At 43.1% G+C, this 15363-nt stretch overlaps 1 protein-coding gene across 1 annotated transcript in view; it reads right to left on the reverse strand.

Moving 5' to 3' along the window:
- dcc (DCC netrin 1 receptor) overlaps positions 1–15363 on the reverse strand; it is a 310603-nt gene that overhangs the window by 221040 nt on the left and 74200 nt on the right. Inside the window, exon 2 of the mRNA XM_061698483.1 lies at positions 7750–8106. Within this exon, the coding sequence (XP_061554467.1) occupies positions 7750–8106 (357 nt within the window). The remainder of the gene's footprint in view (positions 1–7749; positions 8107–15363) is intronic.

The following is a 15363-nucleotide window of genomic DNA, read 5'->3' on the forward strand; positions in this document are numbered from 1 at the left end:
AGCAGCAACAATTGAAATCAAGCATTTTCTATGATCGGCAAGAGCCGGGTTTACATGCAGACGTTTATGATTTCAGGTTAACTGTTTACATGTGTCGTGATCTTATTTCATTAGGAGGGTATTCCACCAAGCAGGTTATGCGAAAGCTCTGTGGAAGTTGAACCCTTGAGATTAGGGAAAGCCTGAACAAATCCATTTCAAAGAGTCAGGTACGAGGGATTCAGACTTAATCACCTAATAGACTAGCTAATAGAAAAACCTAACCTGCTCGATAGCAGTCTGCTAAATCCTGACTTTCAGGCAGTCTCCTCCCACCTGAAGCAAACATGGCTCGTCTGTTTCTCTGCGATCCCATCCACGTTTTGGCACAACTAAATCTAAAATGATTCACTGGCCTTCCTTGACTGATTTCTAATCAAACAATATTGTTTTTAGCGGGACTATCCCAGCTCTCTTCGGGCGAGAGGCGGGGTACACTCGCAAACTGGTCCCCAGCTAATCGCAGGGCACATACAAACAAACAACCAATTCGCACTCACATGCACACCTACGGACAATTTAGAGTCACCAATGAACCTACCATGCATGTTTTTTGGCATGTGGGAGGAAAAAAGAGTACCCGGAGAAAACCCACGCCGGCACGGGGAGAACATGCAAACTCCACACAGGCGAGGCCGGATTTGAACCCGGGTTCTCCGAACTGTGAGGCGGATGTGCTAACCAGTCGCACTTGTCTCTCTTTTTTATTTGTTTTATTTTATTTATTTATTTTTAACCTGTCCTGTTCAGGTGCATGGTCATGCAGAATTGTGGCCCTGTATGCCTTTTGCGCTGGAACAGTTTTGTTGTGCAACAGGGGAGTTTGTTGTCACTTGTTTTTTTTTTTTTTTTTTTTTTTTTTTTTTTTTTTACATGGAATATATTATAATATAATAACTGTTTTTTTATATGTGCCCTGTAATTGGGTGGCGACGAGCGCAGTATGTACCCCGTCTCTCGCCCGAAGACAGCTGATTCAGATCAGCTGTTCTGGACCAAAATGATCCAAGGGTTCAGGTTCAGGGAAGTCAACTCCGAACTCACGTTTAGATTAAAAGCATGTTGAACTCGCTCGCTGGGATATTCCCCGCACCTCTGTATAGAAGTGTGTAAACGATGACGTCACTCCGCATTTACATCAAGATAGTGCATGCACAGACAGAATGGAAGGAATATTTTACCCCTGTGAAACTGAATGGAATTCCATTCGGTTTCATCCGCTTTATTCCTATGGAGGTGTTTCTATGGAGCATATTTGTTTTGTTTAGGCTTCTAACCTGATCGTAATCGGGACATAAGGCTCAACGTAAACCTAACTGTTGAGTTTTTCAGATCTATTTTTGCCCATTCTTTGCCGAAGTGTTTTAATTCAGCAACACTGGAGTTTTTTTTGCCGGCAAACAACCTTTTTTTTCAGTCATGCCACAAAAAGTCTGCAGTTTCAGAGCTTTTCATTAAGCTCTGATAATTACTGCTTCATTATATTGCATAATTTATGAAAAAAAAATTATCTTATGAAGTAAAATAAGACAATTACAGAATTAAAATGAGCAAATATTGTACAGTATATTAATGACTACATTCCACTCAAATGTACCTAATAGTGTACATTGATCCATGCATATTTACATAAAAACTATGTAGGCCTTCAAAACAAATGGTATTATGAAGAACATATTGTAAAAGAACTTATGGTGACTGAAGTACAGTATTTCACAAAGGGGGCAAATCCCTTGATCCTTTATTTGAGAAAGTGACGTAAAAAGAATGAATTCAATTTGTCAGTGAGCATTAATACACCTGTGCCTCATGATCTGTGCCCTGCAGTTCCTCTGTGGCGCTTGGGTGGTGCTTTATGCCTCGCTTTTCCCTCTCTCTCCAGAAATCATCACCTCCTCGCCCGTGCACCTGGTTTCAATCAGCACTCATCACAGCCTGCATTTAAGTCTGCCAGATCCAGGCATCCAGCGCCAGAGTATTGGCGCTCATCGGTGGCACACCGGCCGACTCTCGCATTCCTACTCTGGTGTTTGTAACGATTACTTGGTGACCCGCGTATGTGCTTATCCTCTTGTGCTCTTCTCCGCCTCCAGTGTCCTCCCGTGTCTCCCGTTCCGCTGCCCACTCCAACCACGCCGTCGAGCTCTCCCGCCTGCTCACGCTCCTTGTTCCTACGGACCACCATCACGCCTTGGAAATAAAGACCGTGCGCTATCCCCAAATAAACCATTGTCAACTACTTCCTCCGCCTCCGTCTGCTTCTGGGTCCAGTCCAATACCGCTTGATTACAAATCGTGACACTAAGTTCTGACACTCATTTGTTTGAATTGAGAAATTAACCTGTAACGCATACAAACATATGAAGAAGGATACGTATGTTTTTTGAATTTTTTTAAGGGTTTCATTTTTGTAGTCAGAACTAAATCAGGTTATTTCCTAGTCTCATATGGAGGACAACGTTGCCAGATTTGCATGATCCAAAGTGTGAAGCAGTGCATTTAGAGCAATCTTCAGTAGATGAACATGATCACACAGAATCAAAAGTAAAGCAGCAAAGAGAATTGGGAGAGAGCAGGAGAAACAGGTCAAAAAACAGTAGGAAAAGGAGGAGGGGACATGAAAGGAGTGAGTGAGGAGGACGACGGGGGTGAAAAACAGCAAGAAGGAGGAGGAAGAAGCTAAACCTGATTATAGTTTCACTTCAGCCTCCAAACCTCCAGCCGTCTGTTGTAGGAGTTGCTATCTCCCAACGGTTTTCATCCTTGTTTGGCAAACACACTAAAATAAATCAGATGGATAATAACATGCAAATCTCAGCAAACAGATGCAACCAGCAGAGGGATGTTGGGCCGAAGTTGCTCTGAATATCTACCTTGGGAACCATTATTAGCTACGTTTGCCGGTGAAACGTTCGCCCCTCTACCCCAGCTGCCTTTAAAGGAGATTAGTTAAAATCCACAGAGAGTTGACCACTAATTAGGAATGGAAGGTATAAGGGACGCTCAGATGTCAACTGAATTCTACAGACTCGAGATGCTTGCTTTATAATGAGTAACAGGCAAGTATTAGGAAATGGAAAATGAAGAAACTGGAAATGTTTTGGCTTTTCCAGTTTTTATGTCATTGGGATATTTGATATTCTTCTCATGTCACCTTAACATGACAAGAAGCTTCAATACATTTGCAATGGTGAAATGCAATGCTAAAAAGTGAAACAGAGGACTCCTTTAATCTCCGCCATCCACACCCACAGTGTTCGGTGTTGCTAATTAATTCCCACTTTACAGTTGTCTTTGTTTGCATAAATAGAGACGCCATAGCTGCTAATTGAATTTTTAAGCCTCCTCTTCTCATTAGCATTTTGCCTTGTAATGTATTATTAGTCCCTACTGTTGCTTCGAGGCAGCTGTTTGTTTTGTGTCTTCTTTCAGGTTTACCAAATTATTTTTGTCTGTCTCGTCATCTTTTTATAGCTCATATTTCAAGGCATGTTAAAAAAAAAAAACAAGCTCCAGTAAATCACTATACATAAAATCAACCTGGAAATTAAGCGGCAAATTTGTTCACATGGTTCCAAATTCAGATATACGAAGTGGACAGCATGTGCAGTTTGATTGTTTTTATTTATTTTTTATTTTTTTAAATTCAAACAGAACACGCATCATTTGCCAGATTGTTTTTTAGCGAATTTGATCCAGACGGCTACTTTCCAAGTTAAATGAAAGCACATATAAATAGATTTGTTTTTAAAGCAAAGTAAATACAGTTCTGCACAAAATGTGTAAAATGTGTACAATTCTTTACAAAAAAATGTAAGCGATCATGAAAAACTTACAGTATTTTATTTTCAATGGGTTCACATCAAACTGTAAGACATTTCAGAATAGCACAATAATTAAAAAACAAAAAAACAAAGCAAAGAATAAAATAATGAGGTGATCGCCGTTCTGTCGTCATTCCTATTTTCTGCCAGTGTATGTAAACTTATGAGCACAACTGTAAATACCTTGATGAGTCTTTTACAGTCAACGATGGAGAAAGTGCATTCCTCGATGTCTGTCTCTCTGTTATACTCATCCGTAAATTGTATTGATCTTTAGCCACTTTCTGAATCTGGTTAAATGGAATTAATTTGGTTCAAACAAATAAGTATGAATAGTAAAGTGAACTAGGGGAGCTTGGAAATATTACACAAAGTGGACAATGTCAGTATTGTAACGATGAGGACCAGGTTAAGGTGTCCTGGAAAGTAAATATAAATGAGGGGAAACTCATTCCTTTCAGTACAATTGATAATCAATACTGACATTTTAGCAGACACATTGAGGACAAAGGAACACGAAGCACAAAGAAAAGAAGTGGTCCTTTGAGTAAGATTTTTTTGGGCCGCCAAGCAGTCACATATTGTTTGACTGGCAACAGGAGCAGTGCGACAGCTGAGCCCTGAGGAACACCACATTAGTCTATAGTACCGAAATATATTCGATTACATACACTCGTGCGTTTATGTAACTAGTGCAGGCTAATTTATGGCCTTATTATTATTACATTAAACCAAACCCTAAGCAACATAATCTATGTAGCTAACGGGATCTCACTTATGATAATATGAACAAATCATATTTGTTTATTTTATACTCGTTTTTGTAAAAGGAAGACATTTTTCGTTGAAGTAATCCCTGAGCCGCAGAGCACAAAGTAAATACTCCAAAATGTGGTAGGGCTACTGGTCAGGTAGGGAATGAAAATGAGACTTGGGAAATCAGGGGCCTCATGTACAAAAGGTGCGTACGCACAAAAACGTGGCGTACGTTCTTTTTCACGGCAAACTTCCGATGGATCATGAGTGAAATGACCGTGAAAATGTGCGGTGCCTCACGCCGACTTCATGGCTGGCGTACGCACGTTTCTGCAGCTGTTGGTCCGTTGGCGACACTTAGAGGTGACGCTGGGAAACTGTTGTCATAAATCACATGAACAAATAGCACTGATGAACAATTCATGCCCGACAACATTTGATTGCAACGATGTAAAAGGAGCGAGGGCTCGGAATTCAGCACGGGTGAGGACACGGCCAGTCGGGCGGGCAGCAGCCGCCGGTCGTTGGAGTGTAATTGCGTCGGAGACGCTGGGGATGCCGGAGGAGATGCCAGGAACGGGGGATGAATCCTCCGCGTCGGTGACACCAGTGATGCCAGCACTGAAAAAAAAGAATCCTTTCAATTGAATTGGAACACGTACATCGGTTGCACATGATTCAAATCTGTTTAAATGACATGTTTTTTTTTTAGGAGAAGAGGGGTAAATAATGTCATTTTAACACATTGCAATCATGTGTCATCAACCGATGTACATGCTCAAATTCAGTCAATTCAAAGGACTCTTTTCTTTCAGTGAGGGACGCTGGAGGAATCCTCCGCGCCTGTGACACGAGCGACACCGGGGACGCTGGACGAATTCCCCGAACACGTAGCACGTGGCTGCGACTGCGTGACCGCTCCTGTGTATTCAGATAATTCATTGAGTAATCAAACAGGAGTCCACATTTTTCATATCCTCTTTGATATGCTGATGTGCTTCGATTTTAATTCGAAAGATTTATAACAAATACCATACATACAACATTTACAAATGAACCTTTCTCTCATAGCGCTGAGTGTCGGTTACTGTCTGAACACATTTGTTGTGGGTTATAAGAATTCATGGTATTTACCTTTGGGGGCAATCAGAGTCAGCCACATGTGAGAGTAGTGTCACCCATAATTGCAGCGACTCGCTCCTCGAACGGCGTGAGGCCCTCCGCGCCGGTTCCACTTTGGCGGTGGGCAGCTGCCCTCCGCTTCACATGCACCTTTATGTCCGACCGCTTCTGTTTTAGTTCAGCGTGTGCGCTGTTCCGACCCCGCAGCGTTGACAGCCGCACACGCCCCGTCCCGTTCACTCTTCTTGCGCTTGTTGTTAACGCCGGAGGACAGCGTGCCAAAGAGGATTTTCTAGCGCACCTCCACTTCATTGAGCAACTTCACATTCAGAAAACATCTTTTTCTTCAATACCTTGCTCCTTTTCCTTTTTTTCCGATCATGCAGAGATCGGGATCTCAGGCGCGGGGTTCGTTTAAATATGATTTGCATGCATATTTAAATGCGGGCGTGGACAGGGTGGGGTCGGCTCCTCCGACACGTGCGCTCAGTTCCACGTTGATTGGGATGTACGAAGGAAATGCCCTTGGATTCGTGCGTACGCACGGATTCGTACATCTGGATAGTTTTGGGCATCCAACGTTTTCTGGATTTGAGCGTATGCCATGTTTCACTAGGAAATCCACGCAAGTCTTTATACATGTGCCCGCTGGTCTTTAGATTAGCCACCAAGCAGATTTTTAACCACACCACTGAAGTAAACTCCTACAAAATCTAAACGCTCACTTTTTTGGGGAAAGTTTTGACTTTCACTTCCAAACCTTGAAAGATTTAATAACAGAAAATGACTTACCTGATACTTAAGTACAGCAAATGTCAGACACTTTAGAAGACTTTTACTCAAGAAATATTTAAAAAATTTTATTTAAATATTTAAAAATATTTCAATAAAAATATTTTACATGGTGACTTTAAATTCTACCTCTTAAGACGCTTTTACTCAAGTATTGCCTTCAAGGTATTTAGGAAAAGAATGAATGCCCAACTCTAATTTGTCCATAGGCATTAATGTGAATGGTTGTTTGTCTACACTATATTGCCCTGCGATTGGCTGGTGACCAGACCAGGGTGCATCACAACGTTAAATACGATAGGCTCCAGCGCACTCGCAACCTCAATGAGGCCTAGGTTTGAAAATAGATGGATGGCTAGAATAGAATAGAATAGAATAGAATCTCCACATTGTATGCAGCTCTAACACAAGCGCTCGTTCACAGTTATTTTCTGTATCATGGCTCTTATGCTGGCTGGTACGGTGGGAGACTAGTTAGCACATCTGCCTCACAGTTCTGGGGGCCGGGGTTCGAATCCCAGGCCCCGCCTGTGGGGAGTTTGCATGTCCCCCCCCCCCCCATGCCTGCGTGGGTTTTCTCCGGGCACTCCGGTTTCCTCCCACATCCCAAAAAACATCCATGGTAGGTTCATTGAAGACTCTAAATTGCCCGTAGGTGTGAATGTGAGTGCGAACGGTTGTCTGTTTCTATGTGCCCTGCGATTGGCTGGCGACCGGTTCAGGGTGTACCCCGCCTCCCGCCCGAAGATAGCTGGGATGGGCTCCAGCGGCCCGCGACCCTGGTGAGGAGAAGCGCTAACGAAAATGGGTGGCTGGATGGCTCTTATGCTAACGACCTTCTATCATAGTGCTTCCTCAATCCATTCCTCTACTCTCAGCCACATCTGTATTTTAGTCATTTTTGACCATAACTACTTTTTCACATTACGGGGGGTTTGGAAAGTGTTCATTGGCCAGTCAATGAGGGTTGGATGCTGCAGGCAGTTTGGACGGAGGGATTTGTATTCTTTTATATTACATGTTCTGTGAAGCACTGTGTTGAAAGGTGCTATATAAATAAAATATTGATTGATTTATCAATTTTCTAGAGTTTTGTGCTCTCCTCATCAATTTTGCCTGTTGTTGTAAGTGAGTTTAGCAGTTTTTTTTCTCATTTTCTTTCAAGATGCTGAGACTCCTCTTGAGTCTTGTGGTGGCCAACAATGTTTGATCTTACCTGCCACGGTGACTCTTGCAGTCCGGCTTACAATACTTCCTAGTCCTTCAAGTGTGGAGAGGCACTGGTATTCCCCTTCGTCAGGGCGGTGGTGTCGCGAGTGCATTATATTCTGAACCAGCAGCGATCCGTTGGCCAGCTCCTGCCGCCGTTCATCCACCAGAGCGCTGAGTAGCACACCGTCCTTCCGCCATGTGACGGTGGGTGTTCCGGACGCCATTTCTGAGCGTGCCTGGCAGTCGAGCTGTAGCACGCCACCTCGCACTGTCACCGTGTCTTGAGGCTCCTTAGTGAATGTGAAGTCTACGAAACCTCCAGGACTAATTGAGGAGGAGGAGGATGAAGGAGCCTCTGAGGCTGCAGCCAGGGAAAAGAACACAGGAGAACACATAAGATATAATGAGTTGGAAAACACGAGAAAGAGCTCAAGACTTGTAGAAAGCCGGTATGCATCACTAAAACAAACATTGTTTATTGAAACAACAGATGTGTCCTACTTTACTGCCTTCCTGTCAACATGTTTTATCAAAATACACTTGGTGCTCATTTTGGAGCACGTTAATGTTTAGCTAAACGGCTCCGAACAAGGTGTTGTTTATAGCCAAGAGCCAATTTGTATCCCAGAGGCCGCCTCATATTCGATCAAGCCACAATTGCAATGGTAGCAGACCATAAAGAGATTGCGAGACAACAAAGGTAGTAAAACATGAAGGAAAAACTATGGATGTGGTGATGGTTTATAGATTTTGCAATAAAAGCTGCAGGTGAGTTGGAGGTACAGTTTCATTACTTCTAATAGGAAACTCCTCAAGTGTTTAAAAAGGTAAATGGGACCTAAATCAGCGTAGTTACCTTCTAGTGTTTACATTAAGGCATGTCGCTTTACTAACTTGGAAACTGGTCCTGATTTAATACAACAAGCATATCCAGTTGGAACAGATAAAAGGTAATGCCGCTACGATTAAGCCAATTAAAGTACATGTACATCTTGAAATTCTGTTGAGTAGACTCCATCGTAACAGAGCCGCAGTATACGAGCGCTAATTCATCCAAATTTAAGCAATGTCTTCAAGTGAGACCAACACTCGCCCATGTGTGACTTTTCTGCAAAAGTCCTCTTGTTGCACAACACGTGTATTTTACATTCTCAGATGCCACCCTGCTCCTTGAAGACTTCTGGTAAACAGCTGAAGCACCAGAAGAAGGTATTGGCACTCCAAGAGAGGGTAAAACTGGATATGCTCAAATGATTCCAAAAAAAAAAAGTTACCCGCCATTATGACATGCACAAGAGTACCGTGCAGTATGACATAAAGAACAACAAAACAGCAATGAGTTGACCTGATGAAGTGCCTGATTTTAAAATTCTTCTCATGAATAAAGTACTGGACTGTACCCTGTACTGTACATATAGGGGCTTATGATTGTGCAGTGGTAGCCTATACACTGTGCTGCATCATGCAAAGGGGGGTTCCAAATGTTGGTTAACATTGATCGGTGTGATTGATTGACCAGGTGTGTGAGAAATGTTCCAAGACCGATGTCCCAAAACATATTTCAATCCCAGAGCCAGCTCAAATGTACGCCTTCTTTGAAATTTCTCATTCTTTTTTTAGATTGCTAAAACATAGAGAGAGAAAGTGAAAGAGTCTGCATTAAAGCGTTTCATGATCCTGGATGGTCTCCTTATTACAAGTCGTCTAATAAATATGTAAAGCCCAGTGTGTTTCCCCATTTCCGAATGAATCTGATGACAGTCTCCGCAGCGGAGAACATATATGCTATAAATGTAACATGTCGCGCATCAGCCTGCAGGATGAACCTGTTTTCATGTTCTTATATATAATAGAATCATTCAAAAGGCTCAGACGGCTGTGTGCTACAGTGACTACGTCGCTCCTTCTGTTTGATGTCGATGCGACTAAAACAGGCTTTCATCCTGATCAGAGAGGCAGTATGTATGTCAAAGGTGTCACTCTGTGCCTGCGGGGTTCCTGGGAAGTAAACGGAGGTTTAGTAAAAGAAGGCACACCATTGAACAGCCTCTCATTTAAAAAAATCAAACATCAGAAGTGAAAAGTGACAACATTCTCTGTGTATTTTTTCTTGTCACTTGTTTCAAGGAATAGGTAGAAAGGTTCAATCATCCTTTGAATGACAAACTCGCACCAACAGGATTGTGAGACATAATCACATTGTTAAACATTCATAATATTTACTGGAAAATGACAACAGGGGCTCGACTTTCATGACGAGTGCAAATCCAGCCCTGCGCTTAGCGTAACTGTGTGAGGACGCGGGTTAGACCCGGTGTTGGTCATTTATTGAACCGACGTAACCCAGCGCATTTAAAAGTGGGCCGTCTGCGCTGGCGTGGGCGTCATCGCATCTGACTTTCATCCTGTCTAATCGAAGTGGCTCCTCTCGTCCCCTTGAACTGCACACTGACAGCCTTTGAAAGGGCAGAAGGAGAAACTGATGCGCTTGAGTCTGGGAGGTTGGAGCGCTCAAAGTACGTTTATAAGGATCTACAAGCAGACCTCCACGGGCAGATGATGTAAAGTTGGCTCGGGAGGAGCTCACAGATCACCCCCGACCCGATCGTTCGTAGCTGCATGTCGGCCAGTACATGGGACGATTTAAAAAATATAATAATGATGAGAATCATAACAATGTGTTCAATCGATAGAGTTCTACGTTAATTCAGAGGTTTTGATGCACGCTGTTCACATCTTAATTCATGAAATACGTTTGACATCTGCCACACATGACCGTGGAACTCGTATATCTGTCTACCTGCACCACGATCAAAATTCACCAAAATCCCATTAGGCAGGTCTACCTTCTGCCAAAAGTAAGACATGGTCTGAGCAGGCGTAAATATAAACCGACTTTCGGCCACCAATTTGTAACATGTGGTGGGCAGATGTCGAAGGCTGCATCGGTACACCCAGCATGGCGCAGTCTTGGACGAAAATCAAGATACACCTGTGTTTACGCTCAAGCGCAGGGTGTAAATTATGCACAGTGAGCTAGAGTGACACTTCAGAGCACAGACCTCCACCCAGATGGAACTTTTCAGCACCAACTGGACGTTAACACAAAATACATACGTAATCTCCAGCATGCATTTGAAAATTTGAAGCATTTTCACAGAGAAATGAAGACAAACCAATTCTTTCGCAAAGTTGATGATGCAAATCAATTGGGTATTTTGGTGTATGTAATTCTGCTAGGAATCAAACTAGCTAACCACTACCTCCCTGTCAGAGGTACACTTCAAACCAACAAGAGTAATTTAGTACATACTGTTGGCAACTATTGCCCATCACTTCGAACCTGCTTTCACCGATGCCAGAACACATGTCACCTTGGTGACGGTAATCTGGGATTATGTTTATTTTATGTTTTTCTTCATAACCCCCGGAGTGAAAAAATACTGACTAATTTTTAATTCGTTCATTTCACAACTTGAATGTCTCAATGTGTGCTCCAAAAAAATGCTACAACTTTGTTTTAGAAAAACATTTCAAAATTCAGAAAACAAGTCCAAAGAATTCATTCGAGTTCCCCTGTCATGGTCTGTGTTTTGCTTTGGGTTGGGTTTACTTCTGTTCCATGTTTTCCTGTGTTCCATGTTTGTCGTGTGCTCATTAGGTTGTTGTGTCCACCTGTTCTCGTCGACCAATCGGCTCCCTCTAGCCGCTCGTGTCTTGTCCAGGTGTTCCTCGTTGTCTCGTCAATGTGTTTGTATTTAGTTCCCTGGTTTCTTTCAGTTCTGAGCGGTTCGTTGTCGTTGTCACATGTCTTTGCAGTGTGTCATCGTCAGGTGTCATTGTCCCTGTCTGTGATATGTCATATTCGTCAGTTGTCGCTCAGTTATTTCATCAGTCCTGTCTTGTTTCTTGTTTTGGGTTTACTCAAGTGTTTCTTTGCTACTTTGTGTTTCGATTTTGGACGTTTGGACTTTTTCATGATCCTTGTTTTCCTTTGTTGTTGTAATGCAATATAATTTTCTCTATACTCCTGCACGACTGCGTTGCCTCCCTGCTTCCCTGCACTTGGGTCCTCCATGTTCTTGCCTTGCCTTCCTCGCCTTCGAACAAACCCCAAACGTGAAATCCCCTTAAGCGAATGTAATAAATCCCGCAGGTTTATTTAATCATTTTCTGCTTCCTTGACTGCTGTATGTCACACGTCCCTCAGTCCTAATCTGGCCACCTTTAGCTCCCTGTTTCATTCATGTCTCTCTCTCTCTCTCTCTCTCTCTCTCTCTCTCTCTCTCTCTCTCGCTTCATGGTTTCCTTCTTATTGATTCCCTTTCGGCAGTCCCCCCTACTCTCTCTCTCTATCGGTAAATCACTATCTTGACAGCTCTATCGCTACACACTCCCACTGCTTTCTCTCGCTCTCTCTCAAACACAGAGACACAAGTGTGCGCACACACACACACACACACACACTTAATCAGTGTGTCCTTGTCCTAGTTGTCCTGCAGTTTGATGTTATCACTCGCTATCTGCTTGCCATCTCTCTTCTCATCTGACTGCCTGGAAACTTTTTTTTTTCATATTTCATTTACACAGTGATCACGTTTACTGCTTGAAAATAAATACATTTTAAAAATACATTTAAACGGGTCCATCATTTCCTTCCCCAGTTGTGTGTGCGCGTGCGTGCGTGTCTGCATGCATGTGTGTGTAATACGGCTGCCATGGTAACAAGGTTGCCTCTTTGACAAGTGTCAAACTCAAGGTCTATGTTTTATGTGGTCTGAGAAAGCACGGACGTACTGAAGAATCTCATTTATTGTATTTGCCGCTCAGTCCTTGATCCTTGGTTTACACGTTCGCCCCCCCCCCGCCTCTCATCACAGACTCCATCGAGGAATCAAGGAAATTACGAGGAGCAAAAAGTTTGTGGACTAATGAGATTCTTTCCTCTCTGCCTATCAATTATTCAGCTTTCACTTGTAGTCAATATTACTGTTTTATTGTTTAAACACAGGCGGCACGGTGGCCGACTGGTTCGAGCGTCAGCCTCACAGTTCTGAGGTGCGGGGTTCAATCCCCGTCCCCAGCCTGTGTGGAGTTTGCATGTTCTCCCCGTGCCTGCGTGGGTTTTCTCCGGGCACTCCGGTTTACTCCCACATCCCAAAAACATGCATTAATTGGAGACTCTAAATTGCCCGGAGGCATGACTGTGAGTGCGAATGGTTGTTTGTGTCTATGTGCCCAGCGATTGGCTGGCAACCAATTCAGGGTGTACCCCGCCTCCTGCCCGATGACAGCTGTGATAGGCTCCAGCACTCCCGCGACCCTAGTGAGGAGAAGCGGCTCAGAAAAGGGATGGATGGCTGTTTAAACACACATTGGATTTATGATGTAGAACAAAAAGATGGCCGTTCTGGTATATTTAATGCTTGTATGGAATGCAAGTCTCTTTTAGCAGAATTATTACATAATATTGCTGTAGTGTATGTGCAAGTAGTGTTATAGTCTTTGCAAAGTATAATGTTTCACATTAGGTTTCTGGCTTATCGTATAAATGTTCATGCCCAGAAATCTGTACTTCTACAAGGTATACAGGCTAAAGATCCCAGATCGAGGAGAGAAAAAGTTGTACACAACTATTTACACTGAAGAACTGACCTGAATGGAAAGACGTTACGGCGTTACAACATGTAATTAGCTTGGATCCGAATGGGCCTGACAGGGAACAGTAACATAAAGCATCGAACTTTTGTTGGGGTACCAGCGGTACAGTGCTGTATGCTTGTGTAGACTGTAATGGAATACACTGCTGTCTGTTGATTGGTTTACAGAGAATTGTCACTTGTCTTGTGACTCATGCTACATTGTATGAGTGGAATGGGAAGACAACATCGAGTCCAATTAAAAATACTGACAGAGAACGGGGCGCCTCGGTGGGGCCGGCAGACCGCCCCGGGTCCCTCGGTGTGGGACGTGTCCCCTCCGGGTTGCGGGCTGCTCTCGGGTGGACCCCTGGGCCCGATCCCGCCCCTCGATTGATTGGGCGGGGTCCTCAGCCTGCGCGGTGCGGCCACAGCAATTACAGGACACTTCTGTCAGTCTTTGCGCATGTAAAACGCTGTCAATTCACTTGCATGTATCCGCAGGCACACACCCCTGGGACCCTTTCACTGGGTGTGGGGTCACGCGCTTATTGCGACAAATAACTCATGAATATGCAAATCGCTTGTGTGTTATACTCGCGTCCTGTAGACTTTTATAATTTACATAGTCAATCCCACCACACTTCAGTTGTACAGCCGGGTTCACGACCCTTGTCCTGGATGCTTCCTCTCCTGTCCTGTCCTTGTCCTGTCCTATCTTGTCCTGTCCTTCCCTCACAGGGTGTAGCACTACAGCCCCATGCAACACTCATATTTAATGTTTCATTGTTGTAGATAATGTAATGACTTACTTCTCTCATCCTGTTTACAATTAGTGCTTTGTCTTTTGTCTTTGTTGTCTTTCTCAATTATAACACTAAGGAACCACAGTGGAAGCTTAAAAACTCCACTGTGACACAGCAAATCTGTTCCGGCATAAAAGGGATACAGATTTTCCATTCTGCTTGTCCTAACAGCCGAACAGGACAAAAACAAAATACTGACAGAGAGGAATTTACACACAGTGTTGCGTGTTCAGTCAGCATACAGCACTACTTGGTGTTATATTCCTGTTCTTCGTTTATTTCATCCATCCATCCATTTTCTGTACCGCTTATCCTACCGCGGGCGCTCTGGAACCTATCCCAGCTATCTTCGGGCGAGAGGCGGAGTACACCCTGAACTGGTCAACATTATTTGTAACTGTAACTGTAAAGCTTTGGTGCTATAATGTCACACTATCCATCAGGAGTTTCAATACTGCAGTGAATCAAACGGAATTGGAACTCTTGGTTTCTGAGATAAAACACATTATAAAATGATACGAGCATAAAATATTTCATGAGACTCATGCAAATACGATAAATTACAGTATTTAGCCTCATGGCGATAAGAATATGTACAATTATAATTTTCATAAATTATCAAAAGTAAATGTATACCAGTCATCTTATTTTCGGTTTGAAACTTCAAAACAGTGGCTACTCTGAAACGCATTCTATGACAGCGGTAGAGCGGTCGAAGGATATAAAGCGATCCAGGAGTTTGAATTGGAAGGATGCAATTTGATGACAGCAATGTGGGCGACAGCCAAATCCATTTGAAAACACATACCGTCTCTCCCAGTGACTGACGTTATGGGTTACAGCCTGAAAGAAGACTGTATTAAGACTCTGGGGACAATCCAAGTATATGCGTGCGTGTGAGTGTGTGTGCTTAAACTCTGTGCCAACTGAATCATGCCAGGAAAAAAAATCAAAGAAGGAAACTGGAAGAAAGAAGAAAAACTGAGCCGAAGGAAGGAGCGAAAGGAAGTGGGAAATGAAAGTTAAATAGTGGTAAATGAATATTCTTTAAAAAAAAAAAAACATTTAGATTACATACAGTATTGTAGTATATGTCCCAATTTTTTCATATTGGACACAGCAAGGTAAGATGCATTTTTACAAGGGTGATATTGCAAATGCAAATAAGACACT

The sequence above is a fragment of the Phycodurus eques genome, chromosome 15, assembly GCF_024500275.1.
Source record: "Phycodurus eques isolate BA_2022a chromosome 15, UOR_Pequ_1.1, whole genome shotgun sequence".
NCBI lineage: Eukaryota > Metazoa > Chordata > Actinopteri > Syngnathiformes > Syngnathidae > Phycodurus > Phycodurus eques.